The following is a 21,090-nucleotide window of genomic DNA, read 5'->3' as shown; positions in this document are numbered from 1 at the left end:
CCATTCCTCAGCAACACCTGGAGAGGCTCCATTCCCCCTTCCAGGAGCAGCTCCATCCCTCAGCAACACTGGGAATGGCTCCATCCCTCAGGAACACCGGGAGCAGCTCCATTCCCCCTTCCAGAACACCGGGAGCGGCTCCATCCCTCAGCAACACCGGGAATGGCTCCATCCCTCAAGAGCACCGGGAGCGGCTCCATTCCCCCTTCCAGGAGTGGCTCCATCCCTCAGCAACACCGGGAGCAGCTCCATCCCTTGGGAATACCGGGAATGGCTCCATTCCTCAGCAACACCTGGAGAGGCTCCATTCTCCCTTCCAGGAACACTGGGAATGTCTCCATCCCTCAGGAACACTGGGAATGGCTCCATTCCCCCTTCCAGGAACACCGGGAATGGCTCCATCCCTCAGCAACACCAGGAGCGGCTCCATTCCCCCTTCCAGGAGCGGCTCCATCCCTCAGCAACACCAGGAGCGGCTCCATTCCCCCTTCCAGGAGCGGCTCCATCCCTCAGCAACACCAGGAGCGGCTCCATTCCCCCTTCCAGGAGCGGCTCCATCCCTCAGCAATACCAGGAGCGGCTCCATTCCCCCTTCCAGGAGCGCGCCGGGAAGGAAGCGGAGCCCTAAATCTCCAGGCGGGAGATTTACGGCCGCCATTGCCGTCCTTTAGTGCAAATCCAATCGGGCAGTAATGGTGGAACACGGCAGCGCCGTCACCCGGGGCTGATGGCTCCCATAAAAGCGATGTCATTCCAAACGGATGAGTTTATAAACGGGAACAAACCCTCGGCGCTGACAGCAACATGAAACCCATTCGCCATTTAAACACTTCCCATTTTTTATTCCCGCACCTCGGAGTCGTTCCGCCGCGGCCGAGGTTTCCCGGAGCAGGGAAGCGCTGCTGGGGAACGATGAGGGTTGGGCAGGTGGAGGGGATGGGGTTTAGTCCTAAAACTGGGCTTAAAACAAGCTGGATCTGCTCGGTACAAAGCTGGATTTATCTGTTTCCTGCTTTGGAAAAGATCCCGGGAACCCTAAGATCCCCAAAATCCTAAAAGCAGTCCTAAAAACATCCCTAAAACCAGTCCTAAAACCAGCCCTAAAACCAGTCCTAAAAGCATCCCCAAAATCATCCCAAAAAGCACCCCTAAAACCGGCCCTAAAACCAGCCCTAAAACCAGCCTGGATCTGCTGAGCATCCAGCAGGATTTATCCCTTTCCCACTTTGGAAAAGTTCCCAGTGACCCCAAGATTCCCCAAATCCTAAAACCAGCCCTAAAACCATCCCAAAAACCAGCCCTAAAACCGGCCCTAAAAACATCCCTAAAACCAGCCCTAAAACCCCCCTGGATCTCAGGATCCAGCAGGATTTATCCATTTCCTGCTTTGGAAAAGATCCCAGGAACACCAAGGGTCCTCAAATCCTAAAAGCATCCCTAAAACCAGCCCTAAAACCGGCCCTGAAACCAGCCCTAAAAGCATCCCTAAAACCAGCCCTAAAACCGGCCCTAAAACTGGCCCTAACCCCCCCAGACCTGCCCAGCATCCAGCAGGATTTATCCCTTTCCCACCATGGAAAAGCTCCCAGTGACCCGAAGATTCCCAAAACCTAAAACCAGCCCTAAAACCGGCCCTAAAACCGGCCCTAAACCTCAGGATGTGCCCAGCATCCAGCAGGATTTCTCCCATTCCCGCTCTGGAAAGGCTCCCAGCGATCCCAAACCACCCCGAGATTATCGCCATGGCGACAGGCGGGGCTGAGTCCCCATTCCAGGTGCGCTTGGATTGCTCCTCCCGGAGATTTTCCGGCTCTTTCGGCACCTCCTCGTTTCCCCGAGCAAATATTTGTGGAATATTGTCCTGGAGCCGAGCGGGGGAAAGGCGGGAGAGCTCCACCTGCTCCCGGAAATCCGCGGAGTTTTTCTCCGGGATGTTTTGCTGGAAAAACAGGGAAAACCCCAAACAGGGAAACATGGAATGGTTTGGGTTGGAAGGATCCTTAAATCCCGTCCCGTTCCGTGGGCAGGGCCACTTCCCGTTATCCCAGGGATAATTCCAGGGATAATTCCAGGGATAATTCCAGGGATCCACGGGCAGCCACAGCTCCTCTGGGAATTCCTTCCCAAAATCCCACCTGGATTTCCCCTCTTCCACTTGGGAATTCCACGCGTTCCCTGTGTCCTGGCTTTCCAGATCCCGATGGAAAAATTCGGGATGCTGCCCCAAAGGATAGGGAATGTCCCTGCCTGGTGCTGGATCCCAGGGAAAACTCGGAAAATCCCATTTCCCCTCTCCAATGGTGGATTTTCTCCCACTGGAAAACCGGGATAACACTGGTGAACCTTTCCCGGGAAGTGCCGGATAATCCTCAGTGCCAGCGGGAAAACAACGGGAATTTTTCCTTGGTTTTAAGGGAATTAAGATGGGGTTGATCCTCCAGCAGCCGGATCCGACTCTTTTCCTTGGGAAAAAGGAGCGGGAACATCTTTGGCTCCTCCAGGTCCACGGGAGGATTCCGTAGGAATCCTTGATCCCTGAGGATCCGCAGCCACGGAACCGCGGGATGAGGTTGGGATGGGAGCGACCCCAAACCCCTAAGATTTTGGGAAGCTTGGGGTCACTCCAGAATTCCAGGAATTGCAAATCCTCAGGGATCCAAGCCCATCCCACCAGACCAGGCTCAGACCATTGATCCACGGATAAAACCAGGGAAAGCTGGGAAAAGGAGAGGGACAAAGATTCCCACACAATTATCCCGGAGCCGACTTTTCCAGACCTCCATATCCCGAATCCGGGGGTGTTCCTGGTGCCCACGGATCCCACCGGGATCTCCTCCCTCCCTCCCTCCCTTCCTTCCTTCCTTCCTGCCCTGGCACCGCTGGGAACAGCCTGGAATCCCATCCCGGAGGGAAGGAAGCGGCTCCGGAGGCTCCGGCCATAAATCCGGGCCCATCCCATGGAAATTCCGGAGCCGGGAATGTTTCCTCCTTCCCTGAGCAGCTCCATCCTTATCTTTGTGGGGAATGGGAGCAGCCCCTTCCCGAAACGCCGCATTCCCGCCCCAAACGGAGCAGGAAAAGCCGGAGCAGCCCCGGATCCATCCCAGGAAAACCCCTGGAATATTTGGAGCAAGGGATCCCAAAAATCCCGGGCTAAAGGAATTCATTCCCCCTAATTAACAGCAATTAATCAATGAGAGCCCGGCGTTAATTAAGACAAGTGGCCTCTGCTTCCAACAGTTTTCCAAAGGTTTTTCCCATCCTGGAATGTTTTGTTGCACCGACATCGGATTTTAGGCTGGGATTTGGAGGGATCCGGGATAAAAACGGGGAATTTGGAGGGAATGAGCTGAAATCCGGGATTTGGGATGCGCCAGCTCCTTCCCAAACCGCAGGAACACGGGAGGAGAAGTTTCCATGGATCCCAGCTTTATCCTTAGGGATAAAAGGAGCTTTAGGGATTGGTGGCATCTCCCGAAGGGATTTGAAGGAATTTCGGGATCCCTTTTTCTGGAATCAGGATTTCCCACTGCCGCCTCCTCCCAGAAATCCCAAACTTCCCCCTCAATCCGACACTTCCCGGATTTTATCCCCAAATTCCCAGCACGGCTCCCTCCAGCATCGAGTTTCCTTCGGGAATGATGGAATTTTTCCACATCCACTCGTTTCTCCCGGTATTTTATGGAAAGAAGCAAATTCCAGGGACATTCCTGCCTCTTACTCCCCATGCCTGGGGCCAATCACACCCCAAAAAACTTGGGAATCATCCCTAAATCCCATTTTTTGTGGGATTGGCACAAGCCAGGAAGACCAAAAACCTTGGGAATCATCCCTAAATCCCTTTTTTAACGGGATCGAGGCGCAATTTTTCCCACCGCAAGCTGGGAATACCCCAAAAAACTCGGGAATTTTTCCCAATCAGCCCCTGGAATATTCACCGAAGCCATTTCTGAAGGAAAAGCGCCAATCCCGAGGGATGGATTTTTATCTTTTTCCACGTGGGAGCCGCTCGGCGCCGATGTTTTCCAGGATGAACGGCTCATCCCGGAGCTCTCCGTTTTCCCAAGCCTCCCAATTCCACTAAACCTCGGCAGAATCCCTGGAAGAACTCCGCAGAATCCCATAAAAGATGATTTATCCGCCTGCGTGAGCCGCACGCAACCGCAATTTCCAGGATAAATGCCGGGTGTAAATTGTTGTTTATGTTGGATTCCGACTGTCTTTACGAGTTTTCCCGAGAAAACGGGATCTTCCCGGCTTTATTTCTTCCCTCGGAGCCGGAGAAACACCGGCGGAGCTCCGGATCGGGGGAAATGCCGGGAATCGCCTTTTTCCCGCTTTTTTTCCAGCCGGATCCTGGGAATTGCGGGAGTTCTGGGATTTGGGATCGGTTTAAAATCAGGACAATGAAAGGGAAGCGGTGCCACTCGCGGGGGTTTAATTCCAGGATCAGCCGGGATTCCCTGGAAAATTCCGATTGGGGAAAAAGCTCATTCCCACCCAAAGTTTGGCCACGGCAAGAGGAGAATTCCTTGGGAATCTGGATGGGAAAAGCCCCTCATTCCCACCCAAATTCCGGCCCCAAAGAGTGGAAAATCCCTCAGGAATTCCCCTGGATAAAACCCCTCATTCCCACCCAAATTCCAGCCCCAAAGAGTGGAGAATTCCTTGGGAATCTGGATGGGAAAAACCCCTCATTCCCACCCAAATTCTGGCCCCAAAGAGTGGAAAATCCCTCAGGAATCTCCTTGGGTAAAAACTTGGGAATGACATTCAGGAGTGGGCAGCGAAATGGGACAAACGCCAAGAATTCCCGGGAAAAGCAAATCCCAACATCTCCCACACTTCGGGAATGACATCCAGGGGTGGAAGACACGGGAATGCCGGGATTCAGGGATGGGCAGCGAAATGAGACAAACGCCAAGAATTCCCGGGAAAAGCAAATCCCAACATCTCCCACACTTCGGGAATCACCCAAAACACGGAAAAATCCTCTCCATGGGGACACCGATCCATCCTTTCCCTGCTTCCGGAGGGAAGGGCCACACCCCATTCCTCGGATTCTCCCGGAACAACCCCACCGCCAGCACAACCCCCAAAGCCGAGGAAACTTTTCCCTCCAGCAGAAAAGCGGGAAAAGGTCAGGGAGAGGGAAAACCAATCAGCTTTTCCTTCGGAGCAAAATCTGATGAGTTCTCCCGGTTTTTTTATGGAAGGAGACTCTGGCAGCTCTCCGGGAAAAAAAAAAAGGAAGAGAAAGGAGGATGAAAATGAGCTGATGCTCCTTCGGGGGCCCATTTGGAAGTTTTACTGTACGGAGCTGACAGGAAAGCTCGGGAATTAATATCCCGGAGCCGCTTCCGAGCTGCAATAGCAATTATTGGACTCGGTGTCCCTGGATAAATAATGGGACCATTCCGCTAATTAGCTGCGCCGATCCCGGCTCCCTGGAAATCCTCCCCCGCCCCTGGAAAAACGGCGGCGAATTTTCGGGAAGGGCCGTTTCTTCCAGGTTTAAAAAACCACCCCCAAAAAAAAAAAAAAGGTGGAAAAATGCAGGAGCTCTTGGCAGGTTTGGGTTTAAAAGAGGGAGGGAAAACTCGGGAAGGTTCAGAGGGAATGAAATTGCCGCTCGGTCCTAATAAAATTATCCCGGTGATTCCCGCTCCTGTGCGACTCCATTAATTCCGGAGGTGTTAATTGGGAGCAGAGCGGAGTCGGCGGATCGTAATTAATTAATTCATCAATCAACGTTCCGGGATGGTTTTTCCCGCTTCAAATCCTGGGGTTTTTTTTGTTGTTGTTGTTTATTCCCCAATTATTTCCCGGCCTCGGGATCGCCTCGTGCAACAGCGGCTGCTGATCTCCGGCTTTATTCCAAGGAAAAACGGGATCTCGATCTCCAGCCCATCCTCAGCCCTCAAATTCCCGGGATCTGATGCTCCCAGGGATTGCAGCCTCATCCCGAATATTCCGAAATGGAACTACTGAAACCTCTGATTTTTCCCGATGTTAAATCCCTTTTTCCCATTTTTTTCCCAGCCATCCCGGATTTTCCACAGGGTAAATCCTCCCCCACGGATCAGACCCCCTCCAAATGCTCCTTGGGATTATTGGGATCGTATTCCAAACTCCCTGAATTCCCAATAATCCCTGGGATTATCCCAAATCCACCTTTTCCAGAGGGTTTGGAGCAGGGAAGCGAAACTTTGTCCCTGAAATTGCTTTTTTTTAAAGCGCTGATGATCCAAGAAATTCCAGGTGGTGACAAATTCCCGGCTCATTCCAGGCTTGGAATTCGAGCACTTCCTTATTTCCTTCCCAGCCCATCCATATCTCCCAAGAAACAGGGAATGCCGAGGATAATTCCAGGGGTTTTTAAGGTGAAACATGGGAAAAGCTTGGAATTCTTCACTGGGACGAAGGTGGGAATTCCCCCTGCATCCCACGGTTGTTGTCTTTTCCCAAAGATTTCCACGGATAAATCGGGATGAAAACATCAGGATTTGGAGGGAATTTGCTTTCCCACCTGGAGATTCACGGAGCGAAGCAAAGGCACCGAGGATTTCCAGGCAAAAAAAAACCGGGATAAGGCAGCATCCCAAGGGAGCCAAAGGAGGGATTGGGAATGATGACGGATGAGCCCAAAAAAAGGAGATTTTCCCCCCAAAAAAGCCGGGAATGACGGCAGGAGTGCTCAGACCGTGCGGATCCGGCCTCCCCTCTCCTTGGATTATTTATAATTCCCGGTTTTCCCAGGGAAGGGTTTCAACAGAGCGAACGTTCCGTGAGCGCGGCATTCCCGTTATCCCGCGTTCCCTCAGAACTCCCGCAGAGCTCGGGATAAATCCATCAGGGGAAAGCATCGGGAATAAAACATTCCCTGGAAATCAGCAGCAGCCCGGAAAAGGGACGCCGGGATTTATGGAAAACCTCGCTGGTTTCTTCGGGATGGAGGCGTTTTTGGGGTCGTTGTTTTCCCCCCTTTTGCATCCCCAATGTCCCCTTTTTCCCATGGAAAATCCGCCCGTTCCGGCTGCTTAAATAAACAGGATCAAAGGAACGTTTTTCCTGCCTCTCTCGCAGGATTGTTCGGGAATAAATGCAGGGATAACAGGACCGAAAATAGGAATAAACGATTCGTCAAAAAGTGGGAATAGATCCAGGAATAAAAGGAATTTTTCCCCCCTTATTCAAAACATTTTCCATCAGAGAATTTTGGAGTGAGATCTCCCGGAGCTTTTTGGGAAGCTGGGATATTCCCAGCTTCTCGGTTTTCCGGGAAGAAGGAGCAGGGATGGATTTCAATGGATTTTTTTATATTTAAAACCTGGATTGGAGCCGGAATTCCCTGTTTTTTCCCCCTTTAAATGCTTCCATAATACCCAGCTGGATTTCTGGGAATCAGGGAATTCTGAGGTCACAGAAGGAAGCAGCTCCCACTTCCCTGCCTGAAAATTCCTCGTTATCCATTAGGAATCAGAGCTGAAAATCCAGGAATCCTCCTGGAGCAAGGGGGATGTGGAGGGCCGGATCCCGATCCCGGATCCCGGCGGGATGCAGGGATGATCCCGGCGTGGAATCATCCCTGAGGCACGGCTGGGAATGGCCTGGGCCCCGAGGGGATTTGTGGGAATTCGGGAAGAACCCGAAGGCGCCGTTTGCAGGCCCACGTCCGGAATTCCACATCCCTCATCCCAAATCCAGCGTCACACGTCCCACGTTCTGCATCCCAAACTTCCTACCCTCCATCCAGCATCTCCCGTCCCACAGCCGGCATCCCAAAGCCTGGATTCCGCATCCCGCATCCCACGTCCAGGATCTCACATCCCGCATCCTTCATCCCGCATCCAACATCCCGCATCCCAAACCCCTCATCCCAAATCCCAAATCCCTCATCCCAAACCCCGCATCCCAAACCCCTCATCCCTCATCCCAAATCCCAAACCCCTCATCCCAAATCCCAAACCCCGCATCCCTCATCCCAAACCCCTCATCCCAAACCCCTCATCCCTCATCCCAAATCCCAAACCCCTCATCCCAAATCCCAAACCCCTCATCCCAAATCCCGCATCCCAAACCCCTCATCCCGCATCCCAAACCCCTCATCCCTCATCCCAAACCCCTCATCCCGCATCCCGTGTCCCTCCCGGCTCCGCAGGCAGGTGGCAGTGGCGCCATTTCCCGGTGAACATTCCCAGCTGGAAATCTCCAAAGCGGGAAGAGGAGGGGGGAGCGGAACCGGGAACGAACCCCCCAATAAACACCGGGAATTCTCTCCCTCCGTGGATCCTCAGCTCCCAAAAAACCCCTCAGAGGGGCCGGGATGGAGCCAATCCCTGCGAAAATCCGGGAATGGGAATTGGATGTGCTGCGGTTTTATCGCATTCCCAGAAAGTGACGGAGCCGGGATGTGCCCAAAAAATTCCAAGTGGAGCCTCCAATTCCCTCCCGTTCCCAGTGGTGTTTCCAAAGGCCCCATTGGAAAACCCCACAAATCCAAGGATCCACGGCCTGAAATCCCTTTGGAAAAGCTGTCCCAGCTCCGATATTCCAAGGAAATTACCATCAGTTGGAATAACGAGGGGGAGATCAACATCCCGCCATTCCCGCTCTCCTTCCATGGAAAACGTTACCTTTTCCATGTTTCCTGGCAGCTGCCAGCCATAAATCCCGGGAAATTCGCCCGCCAAGGTCAGCGGGAGAGGAGCAGGGATGAATTCCCGGTTTTCCGGTCAAGGAGGGAGAGGGGTCAGGGAATTCTCCTCATGGAATGGAGCTGGGAATGCCGGGCTGGGATCCGGCACTGGGAAAAGTGCTGGGAGAAGGGGAAGAGGCGCCACAGATCCCAAAGGCACCGTGGGAGCCGGGAATGCCATTCCTGGGAATTCCAGTTCAGGTGGGATAACGGAGCCGCGTCCGCCTCGGGAAAGAAAATTCCCGTTTTTTTTAATTAGCGGCACCTGCAGATGAGGAGGGAGCGGGAATGGGAGCCTGGCCGGGAGCACATTCCGTGTCCTCATCCCGAAAAAGGACGGGAAGATGGGATGGTTTTAAGCGGATGCAGTTGAGTTTCTTGGGAATGGGATAAGGAGCCTCCATGGGAACTCATTCGGTGGCCTCATCCCAAAAAAGTGTGGGAAGAGGGAAAGTTTTAAAGCAAATCCAGTTGTGCTTCCCGGTGTTCCTCTGTTTTTCGGGAATGGAACAACTTCCCAGATTTCCCAGCATCACCAGGAGCTCATTCCAAGGTCTCATCCCGAAAAAGGATGGGAAAAGGGGAGGTTTTAACCCAAGCCCGTTCTTTGGAGTGGGAAAACTTCCCGGATTTCCCCAACGGGCCGGGAATGAGAGGCCGATGTTTGGGAGAGAAATGGATTCCAGCAAATCCATCGGAGCATCCCAGGGATTCCACAGGGTTTGCTCCGGTCTTTGGATGAGGCTCCATGGGTTAATCCCACTCCTGAGGCAGGGAAAACCGGGAAAAACTGGGAAAAACCGGGAAAAACCGGGAAAAGCCATTCCCAAAGACTCAGCCGAGACCAAGGACTGATTGCTCCGATGGTTATTCCCAATCCCGATCCAAAGGGACGAGCGGGGAGGAGCAGCAGGAGCTCGGGGTTCCGTTTGCATTTCCCATCAGAATTCCATGGATTTGAAGGATTTGCCCTTAAAACTCCCTCCAACCTCCCCAAACTCCCCGTGGCCCTGCAGGATCGGGATCCATCCCTCCGGAACTTTCATCCTCCTGCTTTTCCAGGGAAAGCCGGGCAGTTCCAAGGAAAAACCCTGGCGTTCCAAATCCCTCCTCAAATTCCCAATAAAAGCCGAGGCCGTGAACTCCAGGAAATCCCCACTCCAGCCCTTCCCGGAAGACAAAATCCTGGATTTTTCCCACCCCAAATCCACCTCCATTCCCAAATCCGGGCTGGGATTTCTCCGTGTGTTCACCCAGGGCAAAGCTTCTCTTTCCCAAAGAAACCCTCTCCCTTGAAACTTCTGGAAAAGGAGAGGAAAAGCCAGATTTTTCCCATTTTTTCCTGGCCTTGGCCTCTGGATTTATTTCTTCGTGGGAATGAATCATTCCCATGGGATAAGGGCTGGAAAATCCCGTGGGATAAGGGCTGGAAAATCCCTTTCCCTGCCCCTCTCCCAGCACATTTGGTTGTTTCGCTCTCATTTCCCATCAGAATTCCAGGGATTTGAAGGATTTGCCCTTAAAACTCCCTCCAACCTCCCCAAACTCCCCGTGGCCCTGCAAGATCGGGATCCATCCCTCCGGAACTTTCATCCTCCTGCTTTTCCAAGGAAAACCGGGCAGCTCCGGCTCCGTGCAGTTGCCAAGGGAAAAACCCCGGTGCTCCCATTCGCTCCCAGAATTCCCAATAAAAGCTGAGGCCGTGAACTCCAGGCGGGAATGGTTGGATTTGACCGCGGGATGACCTCGGCCTTCCCGGCCCGATGGACACCGGCACCATCCGGCCTTTTTACAACATTCCCGGGGTTTTTTTTATCCCCCTTGGAAAGCGAATCCCAGGAGGAGCCGGAGCAGCCCTTAAACCATCCCTGACCCTGCCCCGGGAATTCATCCCGGGAAAAAGGGACGGCTCCCGTTTCACAAAGCCCCCGGATCCCGGGAGAATCCTGACCAAATAAAAATGGGAAAAGAGGGAGGGAATCTCTCCTCTCCTCGTGCTTCCCACTGCCGGGATTCGGGATTTTCCGAAATAAATGCTGAAAATCCCGATTTCAGTATCCTTGGATATTCCTAAATATCCTGATTTAAATATCCCTGAATATTCCTTAATATCTCGATTTAAATATTCCTAAATATCCTGATCTAAATATTCCTAAATATCCCCTAAATATCCCTAAACATTCCTAAATATCCCCATCTAAATATTCCCAAATATCCCCAAACACCCCCTAAATATCCCGAAATTTCCCTATTTAAATATCCCGAAATATCCCTACTCAAATTATCCCAAAATATCTCGATTGATATATCCCAAAATATCCCAATTGAAATATCCCAAAATATCCCGATTGAAATACTCCTGGCTATCCCTAACCATCCCTAACTATTCCCAAATATCCCGACTGAAATATTCCTAAACATCCCTAATAAAATATCCTGAAATATCCCCATTCAAATACCCCCAAAATATTCCCAAATCTCCCAACTTAAACATTCCTAAAAATCCCAATTTAAACATCCCGAAATTTCCCTCCCCATCCCGTCGGCTGCTCCGTGGGGTTTTTTTATCCGGGAATGAAATCCCGGCTCCTTTTATTCTCCCTCCCTCCCTCCCTCTTTTCCGCCCGGGCATAATTTTGGATCTTATTATTCCAAGGAAAATGAGGCGGGAGCGCGGCAGCCCCGGCGTTAATGGAGCCGAACGATCCATTAATCCCGAGGAAAATTACGGAGCACAAAGGTTAGGAAAACCGGGAGCTTCCCGCTTTTCCACCTCGGCACCGAGGCCTGAGCCCAAAAGCGGAGTTTTCCTCCTTTTTTATGGAATTTCCATCAGGAGATTCCGGTGCAATGCGAAGTCTGGAGTCATCCAGAGGTGGTTTTCTCCAGGAAAAGCGGAATTTTGGGAATATCCTCATTTTCCTGGCATTTCAATGGCCGCTGCTGCCTCAGTTTCCCCGGCTGAAAAATGGGAATAAGGATTCCCATTCCCTCCTCTCCCAAAGAACTTCCCTGGAGCTCTCCAGGATTCCCAAAGGGAAGAGAATTCCCACAGACTCCTCCGAATACTCCGGCATTATCCGCATTTACTCTGCCTGGATCCGCGGCTTAAAACCCACGGAATTCCGATGGAAAATGAAAACCAAACAACAAAATGAGGGAGAAACAACAAAAAGAGGGAAAGGGATTTTTTCCCCAAAAAATTCCAGGTGCCAAGGCCATGGAAAAACGGGAAGAATCCGGGTTTTCCTCTGCTTTTCCAGAGGCTGCAGCAGGCAGAGCCCGGCCCATCCCAATCCCGCTTTAATTCCCTTCGGGATGAAGGAAAAGCTCAAGGAGCTCCAAAGGAGTTCCCAAATTTCCCTCCAATCCCAGAGGGATTCAGCTCCAAAGGGTTCCCAAATTTCCCTCAATTCCCAGAGGGATTTGGCTCCAAAGGGTTCCCAAATTTCCCTCAATTCCCAGAGGGATTCAGCTCCAAAGGGTTCCCAAATTTCCCTCCAATCCCAGAGGGATTTGGCTCCAAAGGGTTCCCAAATTTCCCCCCTTTGGGAAAGCCCAGGAATTCCAGGAGCCTTTGAATTCCTGGGGATGGGAGGAGAAACTTGGGATCCTTCCCTGCTCCGCATCCAGGAAAACTTTGCCCCGGATTTTGTGGCGGGGAAGGAAATCGCTGGGAAAAGCATTCCCTGTTTTCCTCCAGGAGGGTTTCCCACATTCCCAATCCCTGACCGGATGCTGCCGCTGACACCTCAGGGACACCAGGGCAGAAATTCCCAGGAAAATCCAGCCAGGAGGGATTTGAGGAAAATCATCCCGCTGGGAAAGCGGGAATTCCCGGGAATGGCTCCATTGGCATTCATCTCATGGCTCTCTCCATGGTTTTTCCATGGTTTTTCCATGGCTTTTCCATTCCCGCCTGGAGCTGCCAGAGCACTTTGGAGCCGTTAACGTCCCCCAGGGCCCTGGGAATGATGTCCCCATCCGGCTCGGCTCCACTTCCCAAAAAACTCTTGGAATATTCCACGGAAAGGACAGATTCAGGGCGGGGCTTCCTCAGATCCCTCCTCTTCCTCGGGAATGGGAGAAGAGAAGGAATTCAAGGAATGGGACAAGGCGGGAGTTAATTCCAACCGGGTTCGGAAGCCGAGGAGGCACCAAACTGTGCCAAAGTTTTCCATGGAAAAGGCTCCAATCCCGTCCTCCGGGATCTCCAGGGGGCAGAGAACGGAGGAGTTCCAGGATCTTCCTAAAAAAGCTCCTCAGGAAATGCTGGAATGGTTTGGGATGGAGGGACCGTAAAGCCCATCCCATTCCCGCCCTCTCCCATTATCCCAGGGTTCTCCAACCCGGCCTCGGACACTTCCAAGGATGTGGAAGTGGGAAATCCCAGAATTTCCATGGGGAATCCATTCCAGCCCCTCCCCACTCTCCCAGATTGGAATTTCTCCCGAATTCCCAACTTAAATCCCTCTTTTCCAGCCTCAAACCTCTTCCATCCCAAATTTTTCCTTGTACTCCATCCCTGGGCTTTGCTCCAAGGGAAGGGATCTGAGCAGCCGGGAATCCGCTCCCGGGCTGGGATGTGGGAGGTCGGGAACGCTCGGCTCCTCTGGAATGAGGAAGACGCAGAATCCCTGAGGAAAAGGAGAAAAATGAGGGAATGCCCAGGGAATGCCAAAGGTCCCCACCCAGGAAGGAGAAAATGGGCAATAAAATCCTTGGATTCGGCCGGAGAAGCAATTCCGGAGTTAATGGAGCCCGGCTCCCTGACACCAGAGGTCCCAAAAAAGCGACTTTTCCCATTGATCCGGGAGCGGCTCCGAGCGCCGGATATTCCACATGAAGGAATTCCCAGCTCCTGCACTGTGACCCGGCGGGAAATGAAACATCCGCCCCTTTGCCTCTCCACCTTTTCATTCCAAGATTAATCCACGCCGGGAACTCTTGGCCAGGAAAATCCATTTTCCCGGTTTTCGTTGGGTTTTAAAGGGAAAAAAACCCCACAAATGCGGAGCAGCGAATTTTCCGGGAAAGGGGGGGAAAAAAGGCGATTTTTGTTTATATTTGGGAAGTTTGATTGGAATGGAAAATCCTGGGATTGAAAAGAAATCCATAAAGAAATCAAAATGCCTCCAACCAGCCCGGATCAAAGTTTAAAAGGCCTGGGATCATCCCAACAATTCCTCGGGAAAAGGTTTTTTTGGTTGAGTTTCGAAAGGAAAACCTGGATATTTTTGCTGGAGAGAGGATTTTTCTGGGAAAAAATATCCATAGAGGTTTTCCCAGGAGCTGGAGCAGACCCAAATCCCGAATGTTTGGGAGGAAAAGGACGCTTGTCCTGGTGGGATTGGATATCCATGGATGAATCCCCATCCAAAGCCATCCCAGGGCTGGGACATTTGAGGTGCTCCAGGATCCCTGTGCCGATCCAAGGGATTGATTCCTTCCCTTTCCTCTTGGAATTGCACAGAAATCCCAGGAGATTCCATCCTGGCCGACAAATTCCATGGAATTTGTCCCAAACTGGCCGAGAGGTGGAAAAACCAAGCGACAAAACCCTCAGAAAATCGGGATAAAACCCAAAATGAAGGAATTCCGGGCAGGAATCCAACATTTCTCCTGCTTGGATGCCCAGAGGGAGAAATAAATTCCAGCGGGGCAAGGAGCACGGAAAAGTCGGGATGGAGACCAGGGAATGACCCCTGGAGAGGGCCAGGAATGTCACCACAGCCCGGTGCTCCCGGTTCCACCTGGGCTAAATCCACGGAAATTCCGGATCTAAGGAATGCCGGCGGGTTAATCCTTAACCAGACCCCCCGGGAAGCCCCGGAACATTCCCAGGAGCGGCTCCCAGTTTGTTTGGGAGTCGGCCGGCCCCGGGAACGCGCTCGGCTGCTGGGAAGGAAAGGATCCGACTGGAATCTGGGGCTGGAATTCGACCTTGGGAAGCTCCAGCTGGAATTTGCAGCCCTGGAGACACCGGGAGTCACGGGGGGCACAGAAACCGGGAAAATGAAGGGGTGGAATTGAAGGAGAGGGGCTTGGAAGGTCCCTGGAAATGTGCGGAATGGCGGGAAAAAGAGGCCTCAGCTCTGCCTCAGCAGCACCTCTGGAATTCCTGAATGCCTGGAATTCCTGAATCCCTGGAATTCCTGAACCCCCGGAATTCCTGAACCCCTGGAATCTGCAGGCTCCCAAAACACCTTTGGGGAAAACAGGGAAGGAGCAGGCTCCTGTTTTAGGGAAGAGCCGCCCCTGCTCTCCCTTCCCAAGGTTTTCCTGTCCCACAACTCCAGGCCCTCGGAATTCCCCAGGTTCTCATTCCCACTGCCAGGATTGCACAGACCTGGAAAACCAGGATTTTCCCCTGGTTTTACAAGTTTAAGCCCCACAAAATTTAGGCCTCGTGGTTTCCCCCTCAAAGCCGGGCTTGGGTTTCCTCCCTAGGCTGAAACACAAAATATTCCAGAGGAAATCTGGGATCTGGGATTCGTTCCCAACTGGATGAGAAGGGGGGGAGGGGGGAAAATATTCCAGAATCTTATTCCCGGGATAAACACATCCCCCCGGGCCAGCTCTGGGATTATCCCAGAGCTTCCCCGGGCTCGGGCGCTGATTCCCAGCTGTTATCCCAAGGATTTTCTTCCAGCCAAAGCCTGTCCCGTTTTTCCAGCCCGAAAGGAAAATCATCCGGCTGCTCTTTCCCAAGAATTCCCACATTAACAGAACATTTCCAATCTGTTTATCCAGAGGGATCCGACCTTTTACGGAGCCAGAGCTCCACAGCGTCACCTCCAGAGCCTAAAAACCCTCGGAAAACCCCGGAATTTTCCTTTTTCCCATTCCCACTTCAACCAAAGGAAAAGCAGCGATTGCTCTTCCCAAGACACTGCCGGGAATTCCTCCGAATTCTCCTTTTTCCCCCCAGTTAAGGGACTTTGGAGGGGAAATTTTCCCAAAGAAGTGAAAAGAGCCCCAAGGAAAGCTCGGAACGCCAATGATTAACCGAGCTCCAGGCAGGGGGGAGCAGACGGAATTCCCAGGGATAATTAAACTCTGGGATCTGATCCCAAACCGCTCCAAACCCGCCCAGATCTGCCCCCGGCAGAGCTTGGGATGGCTTTTTTTTTTAGGAGCACCCAACCAAGGCGGAGCTTCCGGCTGATCCCAGAGCGCCCGGAGGCTTTGGGATGTAAAAACCGGGCTCAAACTGCGGCTCTGGGGTTGGCGCAGGGCTGGGGGTGGGAAATGTGGCTTTTCAGTGGGGAAAACAGGGAATTGATCCCATTTTCCCTTCCAGGAGCGTCCCTTGGGAGGCAAAGCTCAGCCTGGGGGGCTCCGAGCTGAGAACAGAGCGGCCGAGGGACAGAAAATGGAATTTGGGGTGTCAAAGAAAGGATTTGGGATCTCCAGAACCCCCCCAAACCCTGAAAAACCTCCCCCAAAGAAATCTAAATCTAGGTCTAAACCTAAACCTGAATCTAAACCTAAAACTAGATCTAAATCTTAATCTAAATCTAAATCTTAATCTTAATCTGTAATAACCTAAATCTAAATTGAAATCAATATCTAGATCTAAATCTAGAGCTAAAGCTTAATCTAAACCTAGATCTAGATCTAAATCTAAATCTAAACCATCTACATCTAAATAAATATAAAATACAGAAAATAAATAAAAAGAATAAATCTAAAATTATCAATACTATATAAATAAGAAATAATGTAATGTAATGTATAACAAATAATATAAAAGATCTAGAAGTAAATAAATAAAATAAAGGTAGAAATAAAGGTAATTTAAAATTAAAATTAAATTTAATTTAATTAAAATTAAAATTAAAATTAACATTAAATTTAAAATTAAAATTAAATTAAAATTAAAACTAAATTTAAATTAAAAATTAAAATTAAAATTAAAATTAAAATTAAAACTAAATTTAAATTGAAAATTAAAATTAAAATTAAAATTAAAATTAAAATATAAAATGAAATAAAAATTAAAATTAAAATCAAAACTAAAATTAAAATTAAATTAAAATAAAAAATAAAAACAAAAATAAAAATTAAAATATAAAATGAAAAAGAAATTAAAATTAAAATAAATTATAAATAAAAAGAAATAAAAAATATAAATAAAATAAAATAAAATTAAAATTAAAATAAAGATAAAGATGAAGATAAAATCCCAGTGTGGTCCCTGCAGGGATTTCATGGACACGCTGGAAAATCCGGGATTCAGGGGGGATTAAACTGAAAGAGCAGAAAATGAGCTCCGTTTGCAGCTGGGGACAGAGCGGGAAGAGAATTTCCGTGCTCGGATCCGTTCCCTCCCTGCATCCCTGCTGCCGAATTCCTTCGGAAAATCCTCCCCCAGCCTCAGTTCAGGGGGCAATCCCCCTCTCCCTGCAGCTCTGTTTGCTCCAGCCTGGCTAAACCCGGCTTAACTCAACCCCCCAAGGGGCACCTCCAGAAATAATCGGGGCTGAGGAAAGTGCGGCGGCTTTTTGGAACCGCGCCTAAAGCAGGAAATCCGATCCAACCCAATCCAACAAAATCCGAAATCCGATCCAACCCAAGCAAATCCAACCAAATCCAACCCAATCCAACCCAACCCAATCCAATCCAACCCAATCCAACCAAATCCAACCCAACCCAATCCGATCCAACCCAACCAAATCCAACCAAATCTGACCAAATCCAACCAAATCCAATCCAATCCAATCCAACCCAATCCAACCAAATCCAACCAAATCCAACCAAATCTGACCAAATCCAACCAAATCCAATCCAATCCAATCCAACCCAATCCAACCAAATCCAACCAAATCTGACCAAATCCAACCAAATCCAATCCAATCCAACCCAATCCAATCCAATCCAATCCAATCCAATCCAATCCAATCCAACCCAACCCAACCCAACCCAATCCAATCCGATCCGATCCAATCCAATCCAATCCAATCCAATCCAACCCAACCCAACCCAACCCAACCCAACCCAATCCGATCCAACCCAACCAAATCCAACCAAATCTGACCAAATCCAACCCAATCCAATCCAATCCAATCCAATCCAACCAAATCCAACCAAATCCAACCAAATCCAATCCAATCCAATCCAATCCAACCCAATCCAATCCAATCCAATCCAATCCAACCCAACCCAACCCAACCCAATCCAATCCAATCCAATCCAATCCGATCCAATCCAATCCAATCCAACCCAACCCAACCCAATCCAATCCAATCCAATCCAATCCAACCCAACCCAACCCAATCCAACCAAATCCAACCAAATCTGACCAAATCCAACCAAATCCAATCTGATCCAACCAAATCCAATCCAATCCAACCCAATCCAATCCAATCCAATCCAATCCAACCCAATCCAATCCAACCAAATCCAACCAAATCTGACCAAATCCAACCCAATCCAATCCAACCAAATCCAACCAAATCTGACCAAATCCAACCCAATCCAATCAAATCCAATCCAACCAAATCCAATCCAATCCAGTCCAACCCAACCCAACCAAATCCAATCCAACCCAACCCAATCCAACCCAATCCAACCCAACCCAATCCAACCCAACCCAACCCAACCCAACCCAACCCAACCCAATCCAACCCAACCCAATCCAATCCAACCCAACCCAATCCAATCCAATCCAACCCAACCCAATCCAACCCAACCCAATCCAATCCAACCCAACCCAATCCAATCCAATCCAACCCAACCCAATCCAATCCAACCAAATCCAACCAAATCCAACCCAATCCAACCAAATCCAATCCAACCCAACCCAACCCAATCCAACCAAATCCAATCCAATCCAATCCAATCCAACCCAACCAAATCCAATCCAACCCAACCAAATCCAATCCAATCGGATCCAATCCAACCCAATCAAATCCAACCAAACCCAATCCAATCCAACCAAATCCAACCAAATCCAATCCAATCCAATCCAACCCAATCCAACCAAATCCAATCCAATCCAACCCAATCCAATCCAACCCAACCAAATCCAACCCAATCCAACCAAATCCAATCCAATCGGATCCAATCCAATCCAACCCAATCCAATCCAATCCAATCCAATCCAACCAAACTCAACCAAATCCAATCCAACCCGACTCAATCCAACCCGAAAAGGGATAAATTCGGGATGGGAACACAGGGCCCAGGGACGCCGGGATTTCCTGGGAGCTGCAGGCAACAGGAAAAAAAGGGAAAGTGAAGTTGAACCGCAATTCCCGGATCCCGGAGATTGTGATTTCTCATCCCAGGGAACCCCTGGGGCGTCCCAGGAAAATGATGGGCAAACAGCGGCGGCAGCTGATTCCAGAGGAATGGGAATAACGGGAATGGGAATGAGCAGGAACTTCCTCCCTTGGAGCATGCGGGGAGAGGGGAAGGAGAAAGGGAGGGAAGAGGGTGGGGAGTGGGAAAAATCCACTTGGGAGAGGCTGAAATTCCCAAAAAACGGTGGGATTTGGGTTTGAAAAAAAAAGGGGGAGAGGGAAGAGGGGAAAATCCACTTGGGAGAGGCTGAAATTCCCAAAAAATGCAGGATTTGGGATTTCAGAAAGGAGGGAGAGGCGTTGGAATTGTTGGGTTCTGCTTTTGGGAGGTTTAAAAAGGAAACTGCTCCTTCTTTAATGTTTTCCCTGGATATTCCAGGGGGCTGCCGGAGCCGCTCCTTTTCCCTGGATTTGGAGCCAGCAATTCCAAGGATTTCACACAATTTCATCCCTTCCCGGCAAAAACTTGGGAGCAGAAAATGCTTTTTAACCCCCCTCGGATTGATCCGAGCGGGATTTCAACCCTTGTGTTAATCCAGGGCGCTAAACTGAGTTTAGTTAGGCCAGAACGGAGCCGGTTTGTGCAGGAATGATTGGATTTATTCCCTCTGGGAATGCTCTGATCCCGGTTCCTCCCAGCCAACTCCTCAACAGAGCCCTTGAATCGCCGTTTTTAAGGAGAAAATTCCCCATTCCCAAAGGATTTCCACACTGGATTGTTCGGGAAGTTAAAGCCGGGTTTAAGCAGAGGTTTAAACATTTAAGCGCTGCTTGAGGCTGTCCAGGTTGGGGTTGAGGAGGAACTGAATGGAACCAGGCCTGGCCGCTCCTGCCTGGCTTTATTCCCACCCCAAAAACCTTGGGAATCACAATCCCACTGTCTCCCTGCAGCCTGAAAATGGTTTCGGGATTTGGGATCAATCCCGGGCTTTGGGATAAATCTTGGGATTTGGGATCAATCCTGGTTTTTAAAGACGTGGGGGAAGAGACAAAACCTCCTCAGAGATCACGGAACAAAAGGGAAAATCTGGGAAATTCCAAGGGAAGAGGGAAAGCCTCGGCCACGTCCTGGAATGGATGAGGAATCCAAGGGAACCCAGCATCCAGGACATTCGGAATGTCGGGAATTGTGGCTTCTCCCTCTCTGGAGCCGCTGAAAAGTGCCCGAATTCCCTGATGGAATTATGGGAATTTCGCCCAGCTGAGGATCAGTTCCTCTAATGAAGAGAAATTCCAGGAGCAGGGAATGAATTCCTTTCAGGAATTCTCTGCCGAGCACCACCACGGGCCCTGAGGGATCCCTAAGAACCGCTCCCTTCCCTAAAAACAGGGAGGGAAGGGAGGAAAAATCCCTCCCTGAGCAATGGGGATTTCCTGCTCCCCTTCGGCGGGATTGGGGTTCGGTATAACGGGATGCAAAAAAATGGGATTCGGTAAAATGGGATTCAAAAAAACTGGGATTCAATCAAAGCTCCGAGGAAATTTGGCGACGATGGAAACGGGATGAAAAAGGGACTGAAAGGATTCCTAAATGAACTTTTCTTCCGGTTTTTTCCCCTGTTTTTTCCTGTTTCCCTCGGACAGGAAAAGCAGCCCCGCTGCCCATATTTCACCGCTGACATTCCCAACAATCCCGGGAACAATCCCGAGAACAATCCCGGGAACAAAGGCCCTGCCCAGGGTCAGCCCCGTGCCGGCGCTTTCCCGGCTCGCCACAAAAATCCGCCTCCATCCTGAGGCCCTTCCTGCCTTTCTCCGGCTCCAAACCCCTCGGAATATCCACGAATTCCAGGGAAAAAGGGATGGGAACAAAGAGCTCCCACCCGGAGTCAGTCGGGCGGTGACATCGGGATCCTCCACGGATCCAACTCTCCGGGAAGCCTTGAAATTGCGCTTCCATAAAAATCCATTCCCGGCCACAGGTGTCCCGCTTGGAATAAGGAGAAGTTTTCCAGCTGTCCCGGGAGCAGAATTCCCTCCCTCGGAGCAGAACTGGATTGAAATGAATTATTCCTGGAGCAGGGAATGTGTAAAGGGATCCCGGGATGGGAATTGTTCCAGACATCCAAGACTGGGGGGGAAAAA

The 21,090-nt window shown here is 50.4% G+C and overlaps 1 protein-coding gene across 4 annotated transcripts; it reads right to left on the bottom strand.

Annotated features, from left to right (window-relative positions):
• Window positions 1-548: 548 nt before the first annotated feature.
• Window positions 549-4,827, bottom strand: LOC116435415. Of its 4 annotated transcripts, none has more exons than XM_032091738.1 (2): window positions 1,611-4,827; window positions 549-1,536 (listed from the first exon to the last, which is right to left on the bottom strand). In XM_032091738.1, the coding sequence occupies exons 1-2, from the start codon at window positions 3,053-3,055 to the stop codon at window positions 1,419-1,421; spliced, it is 1,563 nt and encodes a 520-aa protein (XP_031947629.1). In that variant the 5' UTR covers window positions 3,056-4,827; the 3' UTR covers window positions 549-1,418. The 4 variants fall into 4 exon arrangements, with proteins under 4 accessions (XP_031947629.1, XP_031947630.1, XP_031947627.1 ...); XM_032091739.1 differs by having other exon boundaries at window positions 549-1,521; XM_032091736.1 differs by having other exon boundaries at window positions 1,618-4,827.
• Between the last annotated feature and the right edge of the window lie 16,263 nt (window positions 4,828-21,090).

The sequence above is a fragment of the Corvus moneduloides genome, chromosome 26 (genome assembly GCF_009650955.1).
Source record: "Corvus moneduloides isolate bCorMon1 chromosome 26, bCorMon1.pri, whole genome shotgun sequence".
Classification (NCBI taxonomy): domain Eukaryota; kingdom Metazoa; phylum Chordata; class Aves; order Passeriformes; family Corvidae; genus Corvus; species Corvus moneduloides.
This window is presented reverse-complemented; position numbering and strand designations above follow the sequence as displayed.